The 27,791-nt window shown below is 54.8% G+C and overlaps 2 protein-coding genes across 5 annotated transcripts in view; both read left to right on the forward strand.

Moving 5' to 3' along the window:
• The window catches only part of SIK3 (SIK family kinase 3), a 105,374-nt gene extending 95,445 nt beyond the window's left edge, over positions 1-9,929 (forward strand). For 2 of the 3 annotated variants that reach the window (XM_054997843.1, XM_054997844.1), the window contains 8 exons: positions 246-331; positions 2,325-2,434; positions 2,670-2,994; positions 3,353-4,212; positions 6,632-6,798; positions 6,985-7,099; positions 7,583-7,756; positions 8,168-8,258. In XM_054997843.1, coding sequence (XP_054853818.1) covers positions 246-331; positions 2,325-2,434; positions 2,670-2,994; positions 3,353-4,212; positions 6,632-6,798; positions 6,985-7,099; positions 7,583-7,740 — 1,821 coding nt within the window. In that variant the 3' untranslated portion in view covers positions 7,741-7,756; positions 8,168-8,258. Of the gene's footprint in view, positions 1-245; positions 332-2,324; positions 2,435-2,669; positions 2,995-3,352; positions 4,213-6,631; positions 6,799-6,984; positions 7,100-7,582; positions 7,757-8,167 lie in introns of all 3 variants that reach the window. The other variant, XM_054997842.1, reaches the window with a different exon arrangement.
• A 2,309-nt stretch (positions 9,930-12,238) lies between these two features.
• APOA1 (apolipoprotein A1) lies at positions 12,239-17,053 on the forward strand. Of its 2 annotated transcripts, none has more exons than XM_054997845.1 (4): positions 12,239-12,330; positions 13,091-13,151; positions 13,438-13,594; positions 16,325-17,053. In XM_054997845.1, exons 2-4 carry the CDS (start codon positions 13,109-13,111, stop codon positions 16,935-16,937), a joined length of 813 nt encoding a protein of 270 aa, XP_054853820.1. In that variant the 5' UTR covers positions 12,239-12,330; positions 13,091-13,108; the 3' UTR covers positions 16,938-17,053. The 2 variants fall into 2 exon arrangements, with proteins under 2 accessions (XP_054853820.1, XP_054853821.1); XM_054997846.1 differs by lacking the exon at positions 12,239-12,330 and adding an exon at positions 12,856-12,976.
• Positions 17,054-27,791: the final 10,738 nt, after the last annotated feature.

Genomic DNA, 27,791 nt, shown 5'->3' on the forward strand with positions numbered 1-27,791 from the left:
CCCCCCGCCCCCCCCCCCGCCACACACACACTGAGTTTCCGCCTTCCTGTGCCAGCCTGTAGCCCAAGTGGCTGCTCGCAGGGCAGCCCGGAAGGGGGTTGCTCTTCTGGCCCATGAAGCACTCGAGAGTGTTGCTCATCAGGATTGCTAAGGGGGCGGCTGGGGGTGGGTGATTTCCAAGAGTGTGCCAAGAGTGCTGCTGCTCACCAAAACTCCACCCCGCCCCATCCCCGTGCCTTGTGCAGGATTGTGTCCGTCCTCCTCAGCCCTCTCCGCCACTGCAAGGTCCTGGAGAAAACCAGCCAGCTCTGCTCACCCACCAGCTTCAGAGGTAAGCGGCATTCTCTGTGTCATGCAGCTGAGGCGCCCGGACCGTGGGATGCCACCGCGGATGCCTGTAGCTGGCTTAGTTCCCGAGCTGGAGCTGGGGACGCACCCACCATGGGTCGGGTCCACTGAGGAAAGGCCGAGAAGCATGGGTCCTGCGGGGGGTGTACTGGGGGGGGGGGGCTAAAGTCCAGGGAGAGCTCTTCCAGAGACAGGAACAGGTCAGCCACGGAGCAGCCTGGGTGGGCATGCTGTGACCCCTTGTTCCCTGGGGCAGCTCTCAAGGAAAGGCTGGGCAGACACCTGGCAAAGGTGCCCCCTGCAGACGAAGACGGAGAGCTTTTTACGTGAGAAAGTGGGCGGTGGCTGTAAAGAAGAGACCGTGTCTTCCTGGCTTCTTGCCATGGCCCCCCCTTAACTTCATGCCGCTTTCAACCAGGCAGCTACACAGTCTTTGCTGTCCTTCACTTGTCTGCTGGCTGGGCTTGCCCTCCCTCCCTCCCTCCCCTGGCTCTTGTGACATGGCCAGACCCCGGAAGATGGCCTTTCCGCCTGCCTTCCAGGAGTGGGAGGCACCAGCTGTCTAAGCAGGGCCTTCCACACTTTGAGGGAGTGCCCTGCTGGTGACTCCCTCAAAGGACAAAGGTTACAAAAACACTTCCAGTTTTCTGGCAAGGTGCCTCACAAAGGACTCCTGAGTAAGCTTAGCAGTCAAGGAGTATCACAATGAGTCCTCTTATGGATTTAAAACAAAAAAAAGAAGACGGGAAGCACACAGGGTAGGAACAAATGGACGGTGCTCTCACTGGAGGGAAGCGATGGTTATTTGGGAGAAGTGCTATTTAATGTGTATGTTAACGATCTGGATCTGAGGTTGAGCAGAGGAGTGGCCAGGTTTGCAGGTGACCAGAGCCCTTAGCACATGTAAGCACTGATGTGCTCTGCGCTTGGGCTTGATAGCTCACCCCCCCCCCCCCGCCCCCTCCCTCCTGCCAGCGACAAGTTTCCAGCTCACAAACGGAGCCCAATCCCAGGGGGTGAAATATTGGGGTGAATTCTGGTGTGGAGGACACTCCTCCGCACATCATGCCAGGGATTATTAGGAAAGGGGTTGAAAATGAAACTGCCAGTATTGTAATGCCCCTGTGGAGATCTTTGGTGGGGCCTCATTGGAATGCCGTGTGTCGTTCTGGTCACTGGATCTCCTAAAGGACATTGCAGAGCTGGAAAAAGTCCAGAAGAGGGGGCAGCAAGGACAACTAACTAAGGGGTTGGAAAGGCTGAAGAGCCTGGGATTTTTTAGTTTAGAAAAAAAGATGACGGGGGGAGGGCATGATAGAGGGTTATAATTACACATGGGGTAGAGAGAGTAAACAGAGAGGCCTTCTCTCCCCCTCCCAGAATACTAGTACTTGGGGGCACCCATTGAAGCTGATGAGCAGTAGAATAAGGACAGACAAAAGGAAATACGTCTTTACGCAAGTTGTACTTAAGATCCAGAGGATGCATTGATGGCCAGAGGCACCGGCAGCTTTCAGAGGGAGATTAGACAGAGTCAGGAAGGAGAGGTCTGTCAGCGGCTACTTGCCATGGTGACTCATAGGACCTCCATCTTCAGGGGCATTGAACTTCTGGATCCCGGTGCCAGGAGCAGCAGCGAAGAAGGGCCTCGGCCTCTGTGCCCTGTTGTTGGCCCTCCACAGCAAGGCCAGGGTATGAGGCGGGATGCTAGACTCGGCGGGCCACTGGCCTGATCTAGCGAGGTCGCTCTTACGTTCTTCTTAATACAATCACAGAGTTTTTGTATCCTTTACTGTAAGGAGTCCGTGGGCACCTTAAAAGACCCCCAGTGAAGTTTCTCACAAAAGCTTTTGTTGGAATAAATTGAGTTCATCTTTCATTGTCCTGCTGGTTGTCATTTGCTGCTGCAGACTCCATGGCTTACCCTCTGGAACTGATCACTTCTGTTTTGTGTGTGTGTGTGTGTGTATGCGCAGGCTGAGGATTCAACCATCCAGCCCCCCTCCAACCCACCCCAGCAACCACCTCTTCAGGCAGACAGAGAGCAGCCCCCCGCCCACCAGCAGCCCCCTCCTCCAGAGCCACAGTAAGTGCTGCCAAGCATGCAGGCCGCTCTTCTTTCCTGCTCTGGGTGGCCTTGGTTGGGGTCAGCTCTGGCTCTGGCTGTACCTGAGCCAAGTGGTGGGAACTCCCCCACCCCCACCCCCACCCCCACCTTGAAGAGCTGCTGATAGTCCGGAGGCAGGCCAGGCCCTTCTGCTCCCTGCCCCATTCCCTCCACCAAGCCCTGGGCACTGAATGGAGTGGCCTTCTCTCCACAGGTGCCACCTCGCAGTCCCAGTTCCAAGGGATTCCTTCTCACGGGGCCCTCTTCCAGCAGTCTGGTAGCTGCTCTCCACCCCCCAGCATGGCCCTTTCCTGCATGGGCATGCCGCCACAAGTGCAGGGGCAGCCAGTCACCATCCAGGTTCAGGAGCCGGGAGACATGCTTGGGGGTGGCCTCCTGCAAGCCGGGCAGGCCATGGCCATCGCTCCTGGTGCCAGCCAGCTCCAGATGCACCATCGCGCCAGTTTGATGGCCTCTCTGACTTACGGGCACAGACCCCTTTCCAAGCAGCTCAGTGCGGACAGTGCAGAGTCACACAGGTATGGGGGTGTGGGGGGGGTGGAGTGGGGGCCTCACTGGCTTTGAGTGATCCAGGTTCTTGCTGTGCTGAGTGGGAGTCCCCAGAGCCTGCGACAGGACTCGCATGCAGCTTGGGGGATAGCCAGATGTGGCTTGGCGGCCGCTTGGCCTAACGGGTGATTCATGGGTTGGGCAGTGGAGCGGTGGCCAGCCAGCAGAGCTGAGATGGGACCTCCCTGCCAGAGACGGGACACAGCTGCATTCCAAGTTTTCAGCTGGCGGTTCTAGCTGGAGACAAGCCGGCTGCCTTCTAGCAGCCCCATTCTGCCTTAGCCGTCCTGGTCCAGTATGTCTGAAGTTTCTTTCTCGCTTACACAGGTATCCTCCCACTGGCTATGAGCAGGTACACTTGCATCCGCACCTGTTTTCGGAGCAGGCACGAGTCTCTCCTAGCAACTATAACCCGGCCACAACGGTGGGATTCCCTCCGACGCAGGCCCTGAAGGTTCCGCAGCTGGAGCAGTTCCCCACCTTCCCCCAGAGCGCTCATCAGCAGCACTATGCCACATCAGCACTACAGCAGGCGCTGCTGTCCCCGACCCCACCGGACTACAGCCGGCACCAGCAAGTCCCGCACATCCTGCGTGGCCTGCTGTCGCCCCGGCATTCACTCACAGGGCATGCGGACTTGCGGCTGCCTCAAGCAGAAATTGCACAGCTCATCAAGAGGAGGCAGCAGCAGCAGCAGCAGCAAGAGGTTCAAGACCTGATCCGACACATGAGCCAAGGGGATGCTGGGCATGCGGCTGCCCACGTGCCCCAGAAGCTCTCCGAGCGCCAGTCACTGTCTTTGCCTTATCAGAACGCTGACACGTACCCCCACCACCATCAGCACCCCCACCCCAGCCCCCAGCACCTCCTGAAAGTGAGGGCCCACGAATGTATCCACCAGTGCGCAGCCTCGGTGCCGGCCCACGGGTATGCCCCCCAGCCCACCCTGCTCCACTCGGAGAGCATGGAGGAAGAAGCGGCAGATGGTGTGTGTGCGGGGGGCAGGGACAGCTTTCCAGAGAATAAGACCAAAGGCCGCCATGAGTCTCCGCTGCTCGTGGGCATCACTGGGCCTGGGGACCCCGAATCCATGCTTGGGACTGCTAAGCAGGAGCAGGAGCTGGGGGCCCACATTTACGGCCACCACTCAGCTGCCGCCTTCGGTCGGAATAAGGCGCCCTATAGAGGTAAGGCGGTGGTGGACCTGGGGGTGGCGGGGGTGGGAGGTGGTGAAAGGCCCCGGCTTGGAACTGCAAGGAAGCGCTCCCAGTGTGATGCAGGGCTGCCCTCTGGGAGGCTGGGTGACTTTCTAGGGGGAGGGGCCGTGGCTCAGGGGGGCGGGCAGGTGGAAGGAACGGGCAGCTGTTGTGCTGGAGGCCAAGCAGCACCCCTCCGGGCCTCTCCTGTTCACCCATGAGGGTGGGGAGGTTTGTGTGGAAGGAGGTGGTGGAGGAGGCGTCCTGGACCGTTTGGAGGCTCATCAGCGCTTTAAATGAGGCCTGGAGACCAACCGGAAGCCAGAGAAGCAAAATCAGGGGTGGCTTGAAGATGCCCAGAATAGGTTGCCCCTGACAGTCTCTGGGCAGCTGCAGTCTGGCTCATCTGTTCTTTCAGAGAACTTGACCGACTTGTGACATGGGCTGAGTCTCAAGGACACAAAAGCGTGTGTGTGTGACGAGGCTTCTGGGGAGGACTGCGGTTGGTAAACTGGCCAAGGCAGGGAAAGCCCAGCCGGCCACAGCCAGTCTCCGGGCAAGCAGGAGCAAGGACAGCCCGAGACCACATCCAAAGTATGAAATGGTGGGATCCTCCGGGAATAGGGAAACCCCTTCATAATAGTAGCTCTGGGTTCAGCTTTAGTCTGCCCTCCTTCACCCAGGCCATCGCTGAGGGTAGGCATTGGTTTAGCAGAGCCACTGTTTTCTTTGGGTCCCATGGAAAGGAGAGTGCATGCGCTGCTATCCTCTCTGTGTTGCTGGTAGCACACCCCAAAACTCCAGATAACCTCTCTCAGTGGTTTCACTTAGACTAGCTAGCACCGCCTACCTCTCGGAGCAGGTGAGAGAGCCGGTGGGGCGATGTGCACAGAGCCTGTTGTGCGGAAGGGAGCTGGCAGGCGAGGCGGCAGTGTTGGGGTTCTGCTACCCATGAGGGGTGCAGCAGATGCCATGGCCGGGGGGGGGGGGGGGGGGCGCTGCTCAGGAGGAGTCATGTCCTGTTGCTCTTGTGCAGTGAGGAAGCAGCAGGGCAAGAGGTGGTGAATTCCCCTGCTTGGCCAAGCTGCAGGGAGCGAGGCGGAGGGGACTGGCTGTTCTCGTCCAGCTGGGCTCTGGCTCCCCGCCCCCCAGAGCACCAGCTTCTCTTGGTTCTTCCAGGCCAGTGAGTGCTGCTAACAGGTTCCACCCTTCTTCCTCCTGTTCCTCCCATTCAGCTCTGGCTCTCCTTCCAAGGAGCTCTGGGCAGCTTACCTTGTCCTTTCCTTTTTCCACTCCATCCTTGCAACCCTGTGGGTTAGTTGGGACAAGAGCAGCTGACTGGCCCACTGTCACCCAGGTAGCTTCATAATTGAGTGGGGATTTGAACCCGGGCCTCTCTAGTCCTGACCCAGCACGCTGACCCCAGGGCCCCAGTCAGTGACTGCTGTCTCTAGTGCTTTCAGGAGTCCAAAGGCCCCCTTGCCCAGGCAGGGCTGCTCGTGCCGTTGAGGCTGGGCAGTCCAGGGCAAAGTATCTTCCTCCCTCGCCCTGTTCCACCACTTGCTCCGGGGAAAGGTGGCGCTGCCCGGGCGCTCTTGTTCCCGAGGCACCTCATTTGCTCTGTGAGGCCATAAACGGGCAGGGAGGCAGCCTTTAACCCCCAACGCAGCAAGTTTCGGCAGGGGCTGACCTTTGGCTGGCCCTTTGGAATGAGGCGCACCTTCCCCGAGTGCCTGCAGGCCGTCTCTGGGCGTGGCGGTGAGTGTGGGAGGCGCAGCACAGCCCCCCAAGGAGTCTCCCGTTCGGTGCTGTGACTCTGGCCCAGGGTTGTGCGCTTCCTGGCTCCTGGGGCCGTGGGGGGAGATTTCTTGCCCCTTTCTCTGGTCTGCCACTTGTGGGCAACATGCGCTCTTTCTGCGGTCCATGCTATTCTGGAGCGAGTTTGCCTTTATGCAAGGGGTATGCACCACGAGGAATGGCCATTGGCCCCAGGGGGCTCTTGAGTATATTGGGCCATAGAAGACATGGCCCTGGGATGGGATAGCCCAGGCGAGCCTGATCTCGTCAGATCTCGGAAGCTGCGCAGGGCCGGCCTTGGTTACTAATTGGATGGGAGACCTCCAGTGAAGACCAGGGTGGCAGAGGCAGGCAGTGGCCAACCACCTCTGTTAGTCCTTTGCTATGAAAACTCCGCCCCAGGGTGGGGGTGGGGCGGTTGTCACCATAAGTCAGCTGTGACTTGAGGGCACCATACACACACAGAAGGCGTGGCAGGGTGCGCCACAGGTGCCGGTGCAAATGTGTGGTTAGTCAGCTGGTTTCATAGTTTGTGACATGGAATTGAATTCCCTGGGAAATGGGAGTTTGTGAGGGCCCTAATGCTGCGTCTCCCTTCTCCCCCCCCCCCAAGACTCCATGGTCACAAGTGGCATGGAAAGAACCTCTCCAGGGGAAGCGGTGGAGATGCCCGCAGTGGAGGATGGACCAGGGGCTTATGCAAGGCTGGTTTCCGGTGCGCCAGCCCGAGCCCGGGCCCTGCAGAGGCACCACACCATCCAGAACAGCGATGATGCCTACGTAGGTTTGCCGCCTGTTCCCCGGGTCTTGCTGGGGGGGCGGTGGGAAACTGTGACCATGCTGCTCCTGTCCTCTAGAGCTCGGGGAGGTCAGTTTTCTGTGGGTAAGCCTCTTCCCCGTAGCCCTGCCCCTCGGGTCTCTGGAGCGCTGCTGCCTGGCTGAGGCTTTTTCCTCCCCCCTGCCCAGGTGCAACTGGACACACTACCAGGCATGAGCCTCATGGCAGGGAAGGCCTTGAGCTCTGCCCGCATGTCGGATGCCGTGCTCAGCCAGTCGCAGCTCCATGACAGAGGGAGTGCAGGTGAGGGGGGCACAGCCAGCACGCTTCCCAGGAGGGGAGGGACTGAAGGGCCCCAGTTCGCAAGGGTCTGGTGGGCCCCCTGCCCGAGGGCCAGGTGCTGCACCTGAGCTCTGCCTTGATGCACAGCAGCCCAGGGAAGGGAGCTGGAAGCCCACCTTGGCATAGCCAGACTCACAGCAGCAGTCCTGGGGGGACGGAGACTCTCCCGGATAAGGCACAGGGTGGGCTGCTGCCTGCCTGCCTCCTTCCTGCAGTTATGGCTCCCCAATGGATGCTGGGCTTGGGTGTGTGCATGTGCGCACGTGCATTTGCAGTACATTTCCCTCGTCAGTCCATCAGAAGTTCTTGGCAAGAGGTTGGCCGCCCCAGAGCACATTGCGCCCTTGGAGGTCCATCTGACATACCCTGTAAGGATCGGGCTGCGTGTGCACGCTCTCTCGTGCACACACCACTTTCTGGCATATTCTGTGTCTGGTTTTGCAGAGTGTGGGGAGAGCTTGGAGGGGGAAGAGCAATCCAGCCTAGCAGATGGCAGCCAGCACCTGAACACCTCTTGCTACCCTTCCACGTGTATTACTGATGTCCTGCTGAGTTACAAGCACCCGGAGGTGCCCTTCGGGGTGGAGCAGGCTGGGGTCTAGGGAGAGGCGGGCCACAGTAAGTGCTGGCGAAGTCCAGATGGGTGGGATGCCTGCAGCAATAGGAAGCCACGTGGCTCTGCCGCTCCCTCTTGGGGGGAACGTGGTGGCCCTTCTGGCGCCGTTCATAGCTGATGTTCCCAATTAATGACTGGCTTTTAGGCCATAGATGCAAAAAACAAGTGTTAATTTTAACAGGAATGTTTCTATCAAATTCTGTAAGTCTGGTTGGGGGGGAAAGATGGTTGCAGTCTGGTCCTGGGCAGGGAGAGCCCACATTAGAAGCCGGCCTTTTCCGAAGGCAACTGAGCATTTGCACAGTTCAGTAGCCTGTTTAGTTGGAACCGGCTAGAAGCTGGAGCGTTGCCCTGGCTGGACCTTTTGAGCTCGATGAAAATAGCACCCACACTATCTTTTTTCTTTTTGCCAGGGGTGTGTACAGCTTTGAAACAAAAAGGTCCATTTCAAACCAACAGTATCTTGCAGCATTGCGCCAAATGGCCGTAGCGTTTCTTCTGGATGGAACATTGACGGCTGCTCCTCTTCCTCCTTGGTTCAACAGTGTGCTTGGTCCTTTGGATGTTCCTTTTTGCCATATCTGTCTGTGATGCCAGCCATTCTGGAGTCACCAGCGCGCTCCTCATCCATAGGCACGGGGGGCCGTATGAGCTGAGGGCAGCTGCTCTGTCAGAGGCCCCCTCTATTAGCAGGCAGTGGGGGCACCTGGGCAGCCTGGGGGTGAAAGTGGAGAAGAGCTCTCTGCCTGCCTGCCAGCCAGCCAGCAATAAACAGATGCTTGGGATGGTGCCTCACTGGGCTCTGCCACTCCCTCCGTGACTGGCGGGCTGGGGCAGAGTGGCCGAGAGCTGAACCTCCAGTCAGATCCACACCTGCCTTCCTTGGATTGTTCCCTTCCCTTTCCTCCCACCTCACCCGGCAGTGGTGCAATATTGCTTTTGCGTGTCTTTCCTTTGTTAGCTTCCCTATTTTAAATTTTGCCATTGAGCTACAGAGTTTCTCTCCTTCCTTTTTTCCATACGTCTTTTCCTTTCGGATCCACATACTTCAGTTTTATTGTCTCCGCTTCTTTCACTGTAATGTTCAGAACCTTTTTCATTTTTAACTCCGCCACTTCCCATCCCAAGATCATGTAGGAATTTGTTTGGTAAATGTTTTATTAATATTAATATTATTATAAATTAATTAATAAAAGGCAAAAGGAACTTGTGCGTGAGCGAACTCTTCCCCTTGGCCCCAAGCTTTGCGCCTGCTGCCCCCGGATTGCCCTACCCGCACCAGAGATGGACACGGGGGCTGCCTTTCCTGGCCTCTCCTCCCTGTCCGGGCAGAACTTGTTTTCTGTGACTGAGGCAGGCTCTGGGAACCCTCCAGCATCTGGGCCTTTGGGGAGTGTCGTGTCATCTTTTTTGTCTTTGGGACTTTTGAAAAAACTACAACAGAGAATTCCTATTTCTGACACTTTTTGGAATAATTTTTTAAAAGAAAAAAAAACCATCAGTGCAGCCCTCCTAAATTTGCACAGAAGAAGAAGAAGAAGAAGGTGTGAGACCAGTCTGGCCGAGGTGCTCAGCTGTCGCCATCTCCCTCGTGGTTTTCCTGCTTCTGGATGCTGGGATCGCCCTTTAGCCCCCCCGCCTTTGGGCTGGGACTCCCTGGCCGGTGGAGGGGCAGCGCTGGGTGGAGGGTTGCCACCTGTTCCTCCAGCAGCAAAGGGCCACCAAGTGCCACGAGCCTTCAGCCTCGCTTTGGACTCTCGCTTTGGTTTACAGGACCTTGTGTGTGTACCTGAGAGGCGGCAGCTGCTGCCGCCGCCACCCTCCAGTGACATCCAAACCAGCTGCACGGGGAGTCGCCTGTTGCGCCCTTTTGCAGCGTCACGCTTTTCTTTTTCTTTGTTTTTTTAACCATTGCTTTGTATTGTAGTAATCAATACTTGCAGTATATGTTGAATGTATGATATACTTTGCTATTATTTCTGTTTTGGGGAATGTCCAGAGTATTTTTCTCATTTATGTTGGACTAAAAAACAACAAACCAACCCTGCTTCCCACAAAATCTCCCCTTCCCTCTGATCTTCAGTAAATTCTTCAATTTTTTTTTGTGGGTCATTTGCAGCTAGTAATTTAGTTGGACGTGGGATCATGACCAATAAAGCCATGGTGATGCTTGGCTGTCCGCCTGGTCTGGCTTCTCTCTTGCTCGGGGGCCTTCCTTCCTTCCTTCCTTCCTTCCTCAGGCTGCTTTGCTTGCGGAGACTGGGGAGCCAGAGGGGGCCACGAGGAAGGCACTGGGCCTGTGCAGGTGGCAGAAGGGGGCCTGGAGCTGAGTCCCTGGGTGGCACATGGGAGTGGGGAGTGTTTTGTGGCTAGGATTTGCTCCATTGGTTTGAACGCTGGCAGCTGAGAGCATCGGCAGTCCACAAGATCTTTTTTCCTCCCTCGTGTTGCTGCTGTGCTGCTACAGTTGTCTGCCATGCGCCTCATCGTTCCTGAGGATGCCACAAGTGGCATATACCTTTGCTGAGCACCACAAACCACCGTGGCAGTTGCAGCTGGCAGGCATGGTGAACAGCGGGTGCTCTGGCAGCTGGCCACCCCAGTGCCAGAGGCCAAGGGCCAGGCTGCGCCACTCCACAGTCTCTGCGGGCTTCGGGTGTGTTGCCCTCGTGGGCTGGTGGCCTCCGGGCTACTCCCACTGAACACTGGGGATGGAGGCTTCCCAAGGGCTTTCATGGGGGGCTGTTCAGTAACGGGGGTCCACTTTGTGCGTGTGTGTGTGTGGGGGGGGGCTTCTTTCGATCTTAGACCCAGGAAATGGGCCACTGTCAAGTCCTGAACATTTTTTTCTGGGTTGGTCTAGCATGTGGTAGCTTTCAGTTGGCGTTTTAACTCTGTGGTAGTTTCTGTCCCTGAGAATCTTTGCTGCTGTTGGAAAACAAAGGCACCAGTTCCTAACCTTTAAAGACAGTGAACCAGCGCCATTCGCACATGTGCACCAGGGGACAAGTTGTCAACTTGTGGGTTCAGGCTCCAGGCTCCCTTGGCATGGACTTCTGCACAGAGTCTGCGGCCATACTCTTCAGGCCTTCCTCTCGCAAGCCTGCCACCACCTTTTCCCACGGGTTGACCGAAGGAATGCTTGCCATGGGGTCCCTCTGCCCAGCCCCTACACCTGAGCTTGATTACATTTGCTTGTCAAAACCAAGGATCCTTGCGCCAGGAGAAAGCGGCATGGGCTCCTGCGGGTGCAGGCATGAGCCCCTGCCCCCTGTGCCACTCCTGGGCTCTTCTCGGCTGGTGTGGGATGGACGGCAGCGGAAGAAACTCGCGTGCCAGCAATTCTACAAGCAACCAGGTGGCGGTAAGTCACAAGTCACGCGGGGAGTGGGTTTTCCTGCTCCTTGGCCATGTGTGTTCTCAAACAAATGCAAGGGATCTCAGGCAGAGCAAGAAAGGCGGTGGCTGGATGTCCAGTCCATCTGGTGCCAACCATGATGCCAGGCCCAAGGTTCAACGTTCCCGAGAGACTCGGTCTGCAGAGGGTGTTTGGGGTGTGTGGTTCTCTTGCAGCTGTGGCAATGAATTTGGGGGGTGTGCGTGCTGTTGCTTCGGGAGCTGCAGCAGCTAGAGGAAGGTTTCTGAGGAGGAGGCTTCCGTCTCTCCTTGTGGCTGCCAGCCGTGATGAATGAAACAGGAGGCAACTACGCCACGTGTCCAGGACGGGAACCTGCAGTAAGTGGTCCGTCTCCAGCTTCTTTCACCTACAGAACTGAAAGCCCTTCCTTAGCCCTCTCCTGAAAGGTGGGGGGGGGGGATTGTGGTGCTGCGTCTTGCCAGCCCCTACGTGGGCTTCTAGCTCTGCCCTCGGAGGCAGGTGCCATTCTAGTGCAAAGCTCCCCTGTGAGAAGAAAGCAATCTTGCATCAAAAACAAGCATGCTAGGAAGATGGGAGACTCGGTGGGCCTCCCTGGCCTGCTAGTGTTCTCCGAGGGATTTGTTTTTAGAGGAAGCCTCGCTCAGATCCAGACTTGCCTTCTCTTCTGCTGGTTGCAGGCCACGGGCTGTGCCAAGGGCTCGTCCTGGTAGCTTTGCCGAATAGGACGGCTCAAGGGGCTCAGCCACGGGCTTGGAGGCTCTCCCAGTCCGTGCCTTGGTCATGTCGACGGCTGGGCAGGGTGCACAGAGGGCAGAGCTCTTGTGTGCCTCTGGAGAACAAGGGGGGCCTGCAAACCTCTCCCCTTGGCTCCCATCCTGCCAATCCAGGCTGATGGTTTGTGAGACCCTGTTCTGCCCACCAGTGCCAACTTGATTCAGAGCTGGCACTCAGTCCCTGAAGGCTGCCCTGTTTGCTCCACTTTCTCTTGCCAGTCCTCCCTGCTCCCCTGTGGCCATGCCTGTTCCCCTGGGCGATGTGTTTGATCCTTGAACTCCAAGTGCCACATAGTCATGGCTTGGGCGTGAATTCCCTGTTTACAGCTCTGACTTATCTCTAGCAATAAACAACCATCTCCAGTATAAATAGCTGCAAGCAAGGACAGTGCAGCACTCTGGGCAGTGGAAGCAGACAGGCCTGGTAAGCAGCTTGCTGGACCTCCTGCCATGCTCCGAGTTGGCTTGGCATGAGCTGAGGGCAGGCACTCCCTCTTCCATGTGTTGGACAGGCTTGGCTTCTTTTGATGAACTACCCTGGATTTCAACTTTAGTGTGCTGTTGGAGGGGGTGAGGGGAAAGGATTACTTTTGGGTCACTTCAGGAGCATGAGAGTCTCCCAGCCTGCAAATCCTGGATTGGGGCAGGGGTGGCAGACCTGTGCTTGGCAGCTCCCTTTTTTAAACGGTGAGACCAGCTGGCAGAGGACAAGCCTCTAGACTAGCGAGCTGCCACGAGAATGGGAGTTCTGCCGTCCTCCGAGCACTAGGAGCGGCGCGGGGGTGAGGCTCCCTCTCTCCTTGGCTTCTGGGGCCTCTGCCTGGCTGCTGCTTGGGGGCAGGCTGCCGTGCGGAGGGGGGTTTGGCCTAACCCAGGAGGGCGGTTTGAGCGGGCTTGTCCCCAGTGGCTCTTTCCAGAGCTTGCTGGGTCAGGCCGCCTAGTGCAGCACCCTAATTCCACCACCTCCACAGCTCCGATCCCCCGCCTCTCTGTCTGGAGCTTCCAGTGGCTGGTCTTGAGGGTCTCTTTCTCTCCCCCCTCCACTGGGTGATTCTTGGTCTAGGAAGCGGGTGAGAAAGCGGGGCCAGGAATGGCAGGGGCTTGCAGGGGTTCCTTTCCTGGCTGCACTTGGAAGCTGGTGGGTACTTCCACAGCCTCAAGTGAAACTCCTCTTCTGCCCCCAGGTTAGAACACGTCCCAAGATGAGAGGCAGCAGTGTGATCCTTGCCCTCCTCTTCCTCACAGGTGAGTTGGGAGACCACTGCAGAGAGGGCTGCTGCGCTGCCTTAGGCTAATGGGTCCCTTCCTGTCTTGGAAAAGGAGGTGGGGTCTCTAGATAATGCTAGGAAAATGAGGGGGAGGGGGGAGCAGGCCGCGGGAGAGAAGGGTTGCGGTGTTCAGGAGGACAGCGGAGTCCGCGGAAAGGGCTGGCCCGGAGGTCTGCCTTGGCAAGGCCCGTGTAGGCCACTGTCCAAAAGCTGGGCCCAGCGCCGGGTCTCCCGCTGTGTTTTAACGCTCGGTGCCTCTGCAGGAACCCAGGCCCGCTACTTCTGGCAGCATGACGAGCCCCAGCAGTCCCCGGTGGAGCACCTCAAGGAGCAGTTCCGGATTTACATAGAACATGCCCGGACCAGTGCTAGGGAAGTGATCGACCAGCTGGACGCCTCCTCTTTTGGCCAACACTTCGAGTAAGTGGTGACTTTTGATGGGGGGGTGGGGGGGTGCTGCTTGTTCTGGAAACAATTCTGTGGCCTTTGAAGGATTGTGGGAAGGATCTGGAGTGGGGAACAGGATAAGGTAGATGGTCCCACCAGCAGACTTGTGCGTTCTGAGAGGCTGTTTTTGCTTCCCTCTCGATTACCTTTGGTGCACTGTGAACCTGCATTGCTCTCAGCACCACCTTGCCCAGTCGCCTCCACCCCTCATTTGGTATGCCTTTTTCAGGCACCACAAACTTTCCCATCAGGCCCACCTCCTTTTTCTCTGCCCTTCCTCTCCCCCCCCCCCTGCTCCCCTTTTTGTACTGTATGACAAGACTGATGAAAATATGTGGGGCTGTCGAAAGTTTGCACACACTTTGGCAGCGTGTGAGTTGGTCTGGAGAGGAAGGACTGAGAAGGCTGTTGGGGGGATCTGTGGGCACCAGAACATCAGAGGTGCCCCGCTGGATCAGACCCCGCAGTATGTCTAGTCCAGCATCCCCTTCCCACAGCAGCTGGCCAGTTACTCGGGGGGGGGGGCAGCAACAGGGGGCAGAGGCCAAAGTCCTCCCCTGACGCCGCCTCCCAGCGCCGGGTTTCAGGTTTGCTCCTGCTGTAGTCGGAGGTGCCCTTCAGAGGCTGGGGAGCCACGATGGGCCTCTCCTCCCCCTGCATAGCCTCCTTTTAAAGCCAATTCAGCAAGAGTGGCCATTACCACATCCTCTAGCAGCACATTCCACACGTGAATTATTCGTTGGTATTTCTTTTTGTCTGTCCTGTACTTTAGTTTGGGTGCTGATGAGTCCTAATATTTTGGGTGAGGCAGAAAAAAACTTGCTCTGACCACTTTCTATGAATCTCTATAATATCCCTTCCTTAGTTACCTTTTTTCCCCATAGCCAAAGCAAAATGGTGATCCCCGATCATCTTGATGGCCGCCTTCTGCACTTTTTTAGCTCCACAACAACCCTTTGAGATACGGCAACCAGAACTGTCCTCAGTAAAGAAGTATTTCCCTTTGTCTGTCCTGAATCTGTTGCCCATTAACTGCGCTGGGTGTTGCTGAGGGTCTCTCCAGAAGATTTGTTTCTGCAGGGGCATGCGCTGGTTTTGAGGTGTTCTCTGCAGTCACACGTCAGCTGACAGGAACTGCTTCTTTTTGTTTTTGTTGGTTGGTTGGTTGGTTTTATTCAATTTATATTCCGCCCTCCCTGCAATAGCAGGCTCAGGGTGGATTTTTGAAAAAGGAGAGTTCAGATGAGCTCAGAACAGCACCACGGGGGGAGGAAGGGCTCCTGCCCTCCCCCTAATGCCGTTTTCTCACATGAAAACTGCATCTGAGGGGAATCATTTCGCTGATTTTGCAGTTCCACATGGAGAATCTATGCACAGATTCTCTACATGGAGCAGCAAAGTTGGCAAAATAACACACCCAATGTGCTGCTTTCGCAAACAGAAATGGCTGGGGGGAAGGCAGGAGCGCCCCCTCCCCTTGGGGCGCCGTTCTGAGTTTGTTTGCTCTCTCTCTCTCTCTTTTTTAAGAAGCAGTGCCCTTCACCTGATACCTGACTGCAGGCAGCACATTGAAACCAGCCCACGCCCAGTGCAGAAACACACTGTCTGGAGAGACCTGGGTGCCACTGTTCTGGGAGGGGGGGGAAAGCTCCCTTGACCCTCTTTCCTCCCCCTCCTGCCGCCTGCATCACTTTATGAACCTTTGTCTTGCCCTCCCTGGATCTTCTCTTTTCTGATCCAGAAGTTCCCAGGTGCTCCAGCTTTCCCCCTAGGAACGGGGCCCCAGCCCCGTAATTGTCTTGGTTGCTCTGCAGTATCTTTTCTGAGATACAGTGACTGGAAGATCTCTCTCTCTCTCAGCCCCAAGGGCATTTACAGTCGGGGGCATTTTGCTCTGCTTTGCATCAGTGCTACTGAACTCTCGTTTGCCATTCCTTGTTGTGGAAGGAGAGCTCTTCACACTCGCTTCTGTTTTTCACTATCTTAAAGAAAGCTGTCCGGGACCTTTGCTTGCTTATTGAGGAGATGTTCCCTGTTCTTGGACAAAGTGCCCTTCCATGGACTATCTCTGGCCAAAAGCCAGCTCTGTGCTTCTTCCAGTTTGGAGCCTGCACCTTAGAGGAGAGGCCTGGTTCTTTTGCATCCTGCAAAGAGGAGAGAAGGAGAGGGATATTTGCTAGCAATGGCCAGTGAGGAGATCATAACCTAATTAATGTAGTAGAGGGACTGGGCCCCTGGGAGGCATAGCGGGAGATGCCACCACAGTTTGGTAACAGCTTTTCCTAGCACTGAAGGGCAGGTAGCCTCCTTTTTGGGGAAAGTTATACTTTGTTGGGTGTAGATCAAGATGGGTAGCTGTGTCAGTCTGAAGAAGTGAGCTGTGGGTCACAGAAGCTCATGCCCTACCACTAATTTTGTTAGTCTTATGGGTGCTGCTGGACTCTTGCTCTTTTGTTGAGTGTAGACAGAGCAGCTCTTCCTTTCTGGCAAGAGGCGCCCCCCCCCTTGAAAAGGCAAATGTTTCTCCCCCAGCTCTCGTAATGCCAAGTGCCACCCCCCACACACACACCTCACATGCACACTGTGAGTCTGAAGAAGCTGAAAGAAAGGCCACTGCTTGAGCATCAGTCGCCTGGTCCCAAGGGCTGTCATGGGGTTGGGGCAGCCAGCCATGCCTGAACCATGACTTCTTTCTTCCTCCAGTCTGGACCTGGCTACCAAGGTGGAGACTGTGGCTGCTGTGGCTGAACAGATCCGGGAGCAGCTGGCCCCCAGCTACCGAGCAATCAAGGAACGCCTGGATGCAGATTACCAGGAGCTGACGGCAGACCTGGCGCCAATCCAGGCCAAGATCCAGCCCTTACTGAATGACTTCCATACGAAGCTGCAGCAGGAGGGAGAAGTCTTTTATGCCAAGCTGAAGCCGCTGGCGGAGGAGTGGCGGGAGACTGCACGCCAAGACCTGGCGCAGCTGCAGAGCAAGGTGGAGCCCCTAGCTGCCGAGGCCCGGGACAAGGTGAGGGAGCTGGTGGCCGACTTCCGCCGGAAAATAGCCCCCTACAATGACGAGGTCCGCCAGAAGGTGAGCGAGAAGGTGCAGCAGGTGCAGGAGCGCCTGGCGCCCCGTCTGCGCGAGCTCTACACCACCGTACAGGAGCAGGTGGACGCGCTGCGGAAGACCCTGGTCCCCGTGCTGGAGGGCGCCCGCCAGCGGGCAGTGCCGGCCCTGGAGAGCCTGAAGAGCTACGTGGTGTCCCTGCTGAGCAACCTGCAGAAGAAGTTGGAGCAGCAGCAGCAGCAGCAGCAGGCGGCCTAGGGGCCACACTGTCTCCCATACCTTCCTATGCCCCAGGACCACTGAGCACCTGGCCGCCTTCCCCTCCTTCCCTCTCTCTCTGTGCAGCTGGTGCCAAATAAAAGCCATGCACGGGACGGCCTCAGCGTGTCTCTTCCAGGGAAGGGCGCAGGGGGTGGCTGGGCAGGGGCAGAGCCCTTTACTCCTGGGGGAGGGGGCCAGTTTGGCAGGAGGGTGCAGGGAGCAGGGTGAGGGCCTTGGGGCAGACCCGGGGCGGGGGGCTGGTGCGGGCTTTCAGGAGCTGCCCCTTCTGCCCCACTGCTCCTGTTCCAAGCAAGACACTGCCCGGGGTTGTAATGCAGGGTACAAGCAGCCAGTGGTTCCCTCTGGCGTGTCCCATGAAGCAGCCTGGAAGTCCTTGCCGGGGGCGGGGGGTGGGGGGGTGGGTGCTTTACAAAGACCTTCCTGCCCTTTCAGCACTACTCCTCCGTGCCAATTGGAGAGAGCGGCAGGGGGCTGCAGGTAGCTACTTAGCCGGCGAACTTCAGCGCTTCGGCTGGCAAGGCAAAGAGGAGGCCCCTGGCCTGCCGCAGCCCCTTGTGTTCTCATGTGCAGCATCATGAGCAGTTCCCAGAGGGCCCCATGGCGGGCCCATGGCAGGGACCTCCCTGGGCCACACCAGCCAGCGGACAAGCGACTGCTGCGGACAGGCAGGCCACGCCCTCCCTGGTGTTCTATCCTGGTAACGGTCCTGGAAGGGAGGCTGGACTGGCCCGGGCCCCTAGCGTGTGAGCGGAGATTGGGCTGGATCTTCAAGGTTCTGACGCCAGCCACTAGGCTGCACCTTGGGTGGCTGAGTCCAGGCGAGAGGGAGAGGGTGCTGGTGGGCGCAAGGGAGGGGATGGTGCCACACATGCAGCAGGCGCTGGCACTGGTGGTGCCCGGGGATGTGGACAGCCACTCATGAAAGCTCTTGTGCAAATCAGCGTGGTTAGGTTCAAAGGTACCCAGGGACCTCCGTTTTAACCGGTTGAGGTCGCCCACCTTGGCTCAGAGCCTCGGAGTCCGACTGGATCCTGCTGTGCTATTTGCTAGGGGGACAAAGGATAGCCAAGCCACGAGTGGGTGCTTTCGCTGGCCGCCCTGCTGGATTCTACCCATCAGGCTACGTTGACTAGCAGTCCTGTAACTGCAGAGCTAGATTACTGGCACAAGCTCTGCCTGGGGCTGCCCTTGAAGCATGATGTGAAAGCTTCAGATGATAGGGGGTTTCTTGGTGAGTGCCCATGACTGCCATTGAAAAACAGCTTCTTGGGGTCACGTTTGCTTCCCAGGGTAGTTTGAGGTGCTGCTCTTAACTACAACCTGAGAGCTGCTTCCTTGAGGCTTTCCCAACACGAACCTGTGCACCGCTTTGGCCCTCACTCCCAGAGAGAGAACCGGCCTCCTTCCGCAGCCCTGGCCTGGCCCTGCCCAGTCTGCCGGAAGAAGGAAGGAGTGGACACCTGGCTGGCCCAGCTCTGCGGTGTGCAGATGGCTTCTGTCGATGGACCTTGGAAGGACACTGAGTCAGGAGATACACCTGTTGGGGGGGGGGGGTGCGTGTGCACATGCCGGTGTCATAAAACTTATTCTGCTTTCCATGTTTTGACTTTAATTTTGCTGTCTACTTGGCTAGTGGAGTGAGTCACCAGTGCAAGGCAGGGCCAAACGCTTCAATAAATACAATTCACAATTCTTGTTCTTATTTATTGTTAACATTCTTTATAGTCTGTCTCTCTCACTGAGACTCGAGGATTACACAGTGTGCCTCTGTACAGTCAGCTTCAAAGACATTTCTGGAAACAAGTAATAGAGGATATACGTGCGAATTTGCAAAGATTCAAAACCAGCAGAAATCCAATACAGAGCTGAAGAAATGCTGAAATAGAGCAGAGGAGTTAGCCGTGTTAGTCTGTGGTAGCAAAATCAAAAAGAGTCCAGTAGCACCTTTAAGACTAACCAATTTTATTGTAGCATAAGCTTTCGAGAATCAAGTTCTCTTCGTCAGATGCCTGATACAGAGACTGGTCAAATACAGAAGAGGAGAGAGAGAAGGGGAGGAGGGAGAAGAGGCAATTAGGGGGAGGAAGGGGGAGGGAGCAATCAAAACATTCCTTTGCTAGTATATGTATAGGACAGTATAGGACAGCCCCCCAACCTTAAACGACTCCTCACTCACAACCATGAATCGGCCAGCAGAGTCACCAGCACAGGTACCAGGCCCTGCAACAGACCCAGATGCCAGCTCTGCCCCTATATCTACCCAGGGAATACAATTACAGGACCCAATGGCATCAACTACAGTGTCTCTGGCTCTTACAGCTGCTCATCCTCCAATCTGATATATGCCCTCATGTGCCAACAATGTCCTTCTGCTCTGTACATTGGACAAACCAGCCAACCTCTACGCAAAAGAATAAATGGACACAAATCTGACATTAGAAATGGAAACATCCAAGAAACCAGTGGGAGAACACTTCAATCTACCAGGACATTCCATCAAAGACTTAAAGGTTGCTGTAGTTCAACAGAAACCTTTCACAAACAAAATCCAAGGGGAAGCTGCTGAATTGGAATTCATATGTAAATTTGACTCTGTCAAGTTGGGACTGAATAGGGACTATGAATGGTTATCACATTACCACAGGTATCAGATTTCCTTTACAGAGGTGGGGTCTGGGGGAGCTCAGTGGCACCTGCCGTGGGCTTTCGGGAACCACAGATCTCTTTGTCAGATGCATCTGGCAGGGAGAGCTGTGGTTATTGAAGGCCCATACTGCATTGGAATTGGATGGTCTAGCTGTTTGGCTTCTACAAACTAACAGGGCAAACTCCTTTGAAGCCAACTGATACACACACCAAAAGGAGATGTTTACATATACCAGCAAAGGAATGTTTTGATTGCTCCCTCCCCCTTCCTCCCCCTAATTGCCTCTTCTCTCTCCTCCTCTTCTGTATTTGACCAGTCTCTGTATCAGGCATCTGATGAAGAGAACTTGATTCTCGAAAGCTTATGCTACAATAAAATTGGTTAGTCTTAAAGGTGCTACTGGACTCTTTTTGAAATAGAGCAGAAGCAGTTTTAAGCTTGACATATGAAACAACATAGAAACTACCCAGCAGGATGATACTGACAGTAACAGACAGTACATAGTAGTAAAGTCTATGGTCCCAGTCCCTTTGTTGAAGCATCCCTGTGAGACCACTGCCTTTCCGGACAGCCTTACAGTGCAGATGCAGTCCTTGGACTGTGCCTAGTGGTACGCAGAGCGCATGCACTGGCCAGAGAGCACAACTCCCCCTTGCCCGCCCCCCAGCTCATCTCGTCGAAGCAGAGGCCTCCACACTCGCCACCCGCCCTTGGCTTTATGTGGCCAGGCTGGGCGTGAGCATCTGTGCCCAGGCCCCCAAGGCTGAGCTCCAGCAGGGAGGAGAGGCTGCTCTGCAGACCCCTCCAAGGTACTCTTTGGGGCCAAGACAAGGGAGGCTGGGGGCTCAGGGTGGGCTGGGGAGCCTGGTTCCCATCACACCCTGCCTCGCTGCCTTTTGGGCCCTGGCTGCTTTCAGAGGGATATGGGATTCCCCACCCCCACCCGCAGCTTTGTAGCATTTGTGCGCAGATTGGCCTGCAGGGAGGCAGCAGGTTCAAGGCAGCCGCTAGCAGCAACGCAGTGGGAGGCACTAGCCAGGGTCTGCCCCTCTGGTGATTGCCGAGAAGCCCCCCCAGCCCCCCCCCCCCACAAACCAGCATTTCTCACCTGTTCTTTCTGTTCCCCTGCAGTTGCCATCTGAAGCCTTCCTTGGCAGCTTCTCATTTATGCCCCCTCCCCCAGCTAGCTGGGGATATTTGGCCAAAGTTCGGCCACAGGACCTGGCAGAGGGTGCCGGTTGGTGGAGGGGGGAACATAAATTGCCTCCATCTGCTTAACCTTCCCATGGTTGAGAAATCTCTTGCAGTGCCACCCAAGGCTAAAGCGGCTGTTTGGTGGTGAAGGCAGTCTCTGAGAGGTCGCCGCCAGGCTTGGCTTTGGTTTCTCCCAAGAAGTCCTGCCCTGTGTCTCTCCTGGCTCCCTCGTTGAACATGCCCATGAAAGACTGACTGCTTTTGTGGCATGAAGAGGGCCGACCAGTGGTGGGGGGTGCTGGGACTTTGGATCCAGTCATAGATTCCACGCCTAGGCTGGGACCCACTGCTGGCTCTAGAGTGGGATCCCTCCATGGCTACTAGCCAGGGTGAGTGAAGGGAAACTCCGTATCCAGGGGCAGTCAACCTGCGTCCCAGTGACGGGAAGCAACAGCGGGGCAGACTGGCTTCTGTCCACAAGGCCACAGATCTTTGACTGTCAATCCCCTTCAGCTTTGGAGAGAGAGACTAGAAATTTTTTAAAAGACATGAAATAAATTTGACTTCTCACGTATTTTCCCCCTGTTCAAAACAGTTGCCTGGGCAACTTTTGATCACATTGTGGGAGGCTGCTTCAGTTTTGGCGATCAGCCCAGACAGGCAATGTTAGCAGAAAAGTGGCTGCTGCTTGTGTTGGCTAAAAGAGCAGCAAGGGAGGTCCGAGGTGAACGACCCGAGCCGCTCAGGACAGACACAGTCCCTTGCAGCCCTAGGGGGGGATGTGTGGTGGAGTTGCAGCTTTCTTGGAGATCGCTTTGCTGCCTCGTCTTCTGAGGCGTTCCAGGAATGCAGTGGGGTGCAGCAAAGCTATCGGGGGTGGCCAGTATTAGAGGTGTGAAGGCCTGGGGGGGGGGTTAAAATAAGAGGGGCCCATTTCCCCAGATGCCTATACAATATTTTGTCTTTGAAATGAGGTCTTACTTGCTCAAAATGTACAGCATTCCGTCTTTCCAATATGAAAACAAGGGATTTTGGAGGATCACTGAAAAAACTATGAGGCAGAAGTGGCTATCAAAGGATGTGCCTTGGACTGGTTTAAGTTGTTCCCCATGGGGCAGACTCAAAGGGTTGCTGTTGGAGACCAGCTCTCTTCAATGTGGGAATTATCTTGCAGGGTTCCACAGGGTTCCATCTTGTCCCCCTTGTTAATCAACCTCTATGCAAAGACTTTAGGCGAACACATGCATAGCTGTGGCGTTCGATACCATCAACATGTGGATGACACCCAGCTCTCTCTCTGCCTCACAACCCAAATCACTGTGAGGGGCAGTATGTCAGGTCTGACATAAGTTCCTTGTGTGTTCTAACCAGAGAGACTCCATTTTAATCCTGTCAGTGTTTTAAGCTCTTCTTTTGCAGGTGACAAGCAGTCCAGCACCAGTTATCTCAAGGAAGAGGAATGTTTTGACTACAGTCTTTCCAGCCTTGGGAAAGTTTCACTCTCTCAGCTTCAAGCCGTTTGTTTTGAGAACTGTGGGGGGAGGATGGGAATTGCTGGGCTATGCTATTCTGTGACTTAACCTTTACCTCCATTCGTAACAATACCCGTGTACCAGCCAGGATATTGCATCTTGGCCAGTGGACTATAATGGTTGTTTATATTCAGTAAAATCTTTTGAAACCAATGGACTCATGTCTAATTGCAAGAGATAGTCTGGATTGCAACTTTTAATGAGCCACAGTCTGACACAGTAGAGATCCTGGGTCACTGCCTGACAGCTGTGGTCAAATGGCTGAAAAGTGAATAATACATTGAAACTGAACCCAGACAAGGTGGAGGTGATGCTGACTGGGAAGGCAGAGATCTTGAAGGACATCGTACTCCCCACTTTCAGCGGGGGGTGTCTGACCCTTGCAGACTCTGTTAAGAGCCCAGGGGCTATACTGGATCTCGCACTACCTTTAGAAAAGCAAGGTGGGGCAACTGCAAGAAATGCTTTCTACAACCTCAGTCTAGCCTGGAAGATGACACAGCTGATCTGATCACCTGGATCCATGATATGGTAACATCAAGACTTGGCTACTGTAATGTACTCTACATAGGGCTCCCCTCTAAGTTAACTCAGAGACTCCAGTTGGTGCAGAACTCGGCAGCTTGGCTATTATTGAGAGCATGCATATTACTCCCATTCTCCAGTCACTCTGTTGGCTCCCGCTCAGTTACTGGGCTTAATTCAAGGTATTGCCTATCACATACATAGCTCTTCATGGCCTCGGTCCAGCGTATGTGGGGGACTGCCTCTCTCCTTATATTCCACCATGACAGCTTTGCTCATCTGAACAGGGCCTTCTGCAGGTGCCTCCTTGCACAGGGGCAAAATCAACTGCGGCCCATTCACATGCATTCTGTGTTGTGGCCCCCACCTTAAGGAGTGGCCTGCCTGAACAGGTCAGGAAAGCTGCAACTCTCCTGGCTTTCTGCAAACTGCAGAACTGAATTATTCAAGAGAGCTTTTTATTCAGATAGGAGGGCTTTACTGTAAGGAAGTGGCCTCAGAGGGATGCATAAGTAAAAGGATAGGGACTGTAGACTTTACTACTAGGTACTGCCTGTTGCTGTACGTTTGATCCTACTGGGTAGTTTCTATGTTTAATATGTCAGGCTTAGAATTGCTTCTGCTCTGTTCCAGCATTTCTTCAATGCTGTATTGGATTTCTGCTGGTTTTAGATCTTTGCGAATTTGCATTTCTGTACCCTATTATAATGTTTATTGAAATGTCTTTGAAATTGACTGTACTTGTTCACGCTGTGTGATTTGCCTTGAGTCTGAGTGAAAAAGGTTGACTATAAATAATGTCAATAAATAAATGTTTGTTTTGAAACGAGTGAAATGCTTTTTAAGACAAGGTTTTATTCACTCAAAATGTATAGCACAAAACATGGACATCTTCTTCACAGGTTTTCCAAATCTGGAGGGAAGGAATGCTGATAAAATTCATATGAAATAGATATTTCTCTCTTGGGATGAGTATCATGTGCTAAAATACTACAAAGAGCTCAGCATTTCCCCCTATGGCTTCAAAATGCCCGGGAATTGCCTTTCTAGCCAGAGCACCTGGGGGCTCAGCCTGGAGCCCGAGAGAGCTGTTTCTCTTGTATTTAGGTGGGAATCCTGTAAAAAGCAGCTTTTAGCTGCTTCAGGCAGTCCAGGTTCACTTTCCACCAGGTGCTATAGCAGAATATCTGGCCTCTGGGATGCTTTTTGGAGCTGGCGTGTCTGGCGTGTTCTAGGAGGAGCAGCTGGCAGCACCAGTGAAGGGGCCTTGTGTCAGCGCGCCAGGTGTGCTTTACAGCACTGGGGCTGCTGCAGAACGGTTTCCTGGTTTGGAGCTAGGAAGAGCTTTTCATCTGGGTTCCACTGATTAACGTGGCTGTTCCATTTGCTGGACCCCATCCAGTCTTTAGCTCTGCAGCCCCTCCCCTCGATTGGCAACGCTGCTGGGTGAAGTAGGCTCCTGGCCAGGCAGCACTGGCTCACTGCAGGAGGCTGGACTAGATGGCCTTTGGCTTACTTCCAGGATTTTGTTGCGGTCAACTCCCCCCCCACACACACACATACCCAAGAGCCAGGGGTGACCTGGCTCATTTATAAGATGGCTCCGAGGGGTCATTTTGAGTTGCGCAGTACAGCAGCTTCTTGAAGGAGTGAAGGGATCCTTGGGCTCTTCAAGGCAGCTACCTCCTTCATTCTGACCCGCAAATCTGCCTCGCCTTGGACTGTGATCCCAAGATAACACATCCCAGACAGGCCAGTGATTGGCGGGAGCTGCCTGCTTCATTGCTAGATCAAGGGGCATGTGAGTTGCCAGCTCACCTGGAAATCCGGGGCTCTGATCCCCACAGGGTGGGAATTTGCTTGTTGGGGAGAGAAGAACCACCGATTCCCTGTCCAGAGGCACAAGCCTGTCGCTTCACACGCCACAGGCAGTGTGAAGAGGCCTGGTGAGTGCTGCCTCCCACCCCCAGCAGGGACCATGTGCCGCTGTTTCTCTTTGACCTTCTGCAGACGAGGGTGGCTTTGCCACACCCCGACAAAGGGGTGAAGTTGTGTGTGACGTGAGGCGCAAGAAGATTCTGCTGATGGCTGGGAAGGGGACTTTGGCTGCTGCCATCACCAGGCCAGCCAATGCCAGGGCCAAAGGTTGCATTGCTCAAATGCTGCAAAAGGGTTCTTCAGCCCTGCCATGCCATGCCTCATAAGTGGCCCCTGAACCAGAAGGCTAGAAGGCAGCTGGGGCCCCAGAGTCATCCCCCCACCCAAGCCCTGTGGTGTTTAATGTTTGGAGAAACGAACCCCAGAATGGCGCTTTCTAGAAGGCCAGCCTAGGTCACTGGTGCAGGGGGCTCACCTGCCAATGGGACGTCTTGGCAGATGGGCTTGGCATCTTCAGCTTGCCTTTTGCCCAGCTCTTTGGAGACTCCTTTGTCACAGGATGCGAGCTTACTTCGCATAGCAAATGCTCTGAAGGGTGCAGACAGCGCCAAGGAAAACCCGCTGACTCTTAATGGTATAGATCATTAAACAGCAGGCCTGAGAATGTTTGCAACCTATGTTCATTTCTGGCTGTTTCAGCCTTGCTTTCACTGTCCCATCCTTGAGAAAAATGGATTAGGAACAGATGGCATCACACCTAGACTAAATCTCAGAGAGTGGAATGACTAGAAACCAGGTTGGAAAAGAGTAGTTCTACGGGAATGTGTCCCTCAGTGCTTAGAGGTGTCTCCATCATGCCTTCAGAAGAGACTTATTAGGTGATTTTAATACAGTAATAATAATAGTAACAACAACATTCAATTTATATACCGCCCTTCAGGACAACTTAATGCCTACTCAGAGTGGTTTACAAAGTATGCCATTATTATCTCTGCAACTGAGACCCAGTTTGGTGTAGTGGTTAAGAGCGCGGGACTCTAATCTGGAGAGCCAGGTTTGATTCCCCACTCCTCCACTTGAAGCTGGCTAGTCACAGTTCTCTGGAGCTCTCTCAGCCCCATCCACCTCACAGGGTGTTTTGTTGTGGGGATAACAACAACACACTTTGTAAACCACTCTTGAGTGGGCATTAAGTTGACCTGAAGGGCGGTATATAAACTGAATGTTATAATAATAATAATAATTATTATCACAACAAAACACCCTGTGAGGTGGGTGGGGCCGAGAGAGCTCTGAGAGAGCTGTGACTGACCCAAAGTCACCCAGCTGGCTTCAAGGGGAGGAGTGGGGAATCAAACCCGGCTCTCCAGATGAGAGTCCTGCCCCTCTTAACCACTACACCAAACTGGCTCTCCTGTCACGTGTCATATAATTAGACATATACAAGATAGCCACACCATAAAAACCTCAGAATCTCTCAGATACGGCTTGTGTGAGAAGGTGCGTTCTGAAGACGCATTACATCTATGCTTTTCTAGTTCTGTTTTAATTGATATATGCCAGTGGTTTCTCTATCATGGTGATTCCTTTATATTTAATTATTTCAAGAGCAACTAGGCTGATTTTCAATAAAAACCTTAAAGGATAACATTGAGTGATCTTTGGCTTGGTACCTGGAATAAACAAACTTCTCCTCCCTCTTCAGCTGGACGGCTGTTGTGTGTGTGGTGGGCTGTCATGTCACTTCTGACTTATGGTGACTCTACGAATTAACAACCTCCCAAACATCCTGTCATCCACAGCTTGGATTAATAGGGGCAGTGATCATCCTGCGGCTGCCATGAGCTTTAATGGTTAAGGCATTGCTTTAGAACAAACAAAGAGACTCCTGGTTTCCATGTGTCTGTTTGAAAAGGAATGGTTCCCCCCACGGGTGGGATAATGCTCTGCGTCACTGCCCCAGAGGCCAGTGCACACTGGAGAGTCTCGGAGCTCTCTTGCTGCCAGAGGGGGCAGCAGCCAGTGAGCCTTCCACACAGCGATGGGCTTTTGTGGTTTCCTTTTTGCAGGTGTGACTGCAGATATAGTGCAACGGCGACTGAGCTTCCACATGGCAGGTTTCCCTGCAGTTTCCCTGCTCCAGCCCCCAGCAGCAGTCACCCCACCTCCCCTGGGATGTTGGACCTTTTTAAAAAGTTGGCACTAGAATATCATTATAGCGACGTGCCATTTTAAGAATAGGTGAGCAGGTTCTCTCAATTCCCCATTTTCATTTTTTTAAATGCAAGTCTCTGCGCACTCTGCACATGCACAGAAAAACAAATGCCAGGCTCCCAAAGGAGGCCACAGGAGGTTTCACTCCCAGTGAGCATAAGTGAACGGGCCGGGGTGGGGGTGGAGTCAAACAGATTCAGCATCACCAGATCCCACGACCAGAGGAATCTATGGCCACTGCAACCTTCACGGAAGCCGCCAGGGCCAACCCCCAGGGGCCTCACCCGGGGATGGGGGGCAATGGCGCCATCTTCTGTCCACAATCCCAAAGACCAGACAACATACCAGAAATCTCAGGGGGCCCTTCAGTTGCTGAGCTCCTGCCCAGTGCCAGCCCCAGAGTTTAATCACCACCTTGTGGCCCGGCCAGCTCCGCTCACCCTCTGCTCCCACCCAAGTCCCAGTTCCTTCTCCCAGCTCCTTGAGCTCCCGTCCTGGCTCTCGCACCCTTTCTGCAAGGTTGAGCCAGACTGCTTGGGTCAGGGAGCAACTGTTCCTTCCTGGCCAGAAATGGCTTCCCAACCTGCAAAGGCCCCACACTGGGCTGTCCACTGCACCTTCCCTGCTGAGGGTCAGCTGCCCCCTTTGCTGCCTTCAGCTGGGGGCTTTTGTCCCTCTGCCCCTGGCTCGCTCCTAGCTCCTGCTCCCCTGCTCCTACTCCTTAGCAAGCCGTTCCTCTCAAGAAGGTCTTTACCCCAGAGGAGACCTTTGCTCCCTAGGCAACGAGCACTGGTGGGCCTTCCTCCTGGCTGCTCCTCCCTCACTGTTGCTGGCACACCT

Source organism: Eublepharis macularius, chromosome 14, assembly GCF_028583425.1.
Source record: "Eublepharis macularius isolate TG4126 chromosome 14, MPM_Emac_v1.0, whole genome shotgun sequence".
NCBI lineage: Eukaryota > Metazoa > Chordata > Lepidosauria > Squamata > Eublepharidae > Eublepharis > Eublepharis macularius.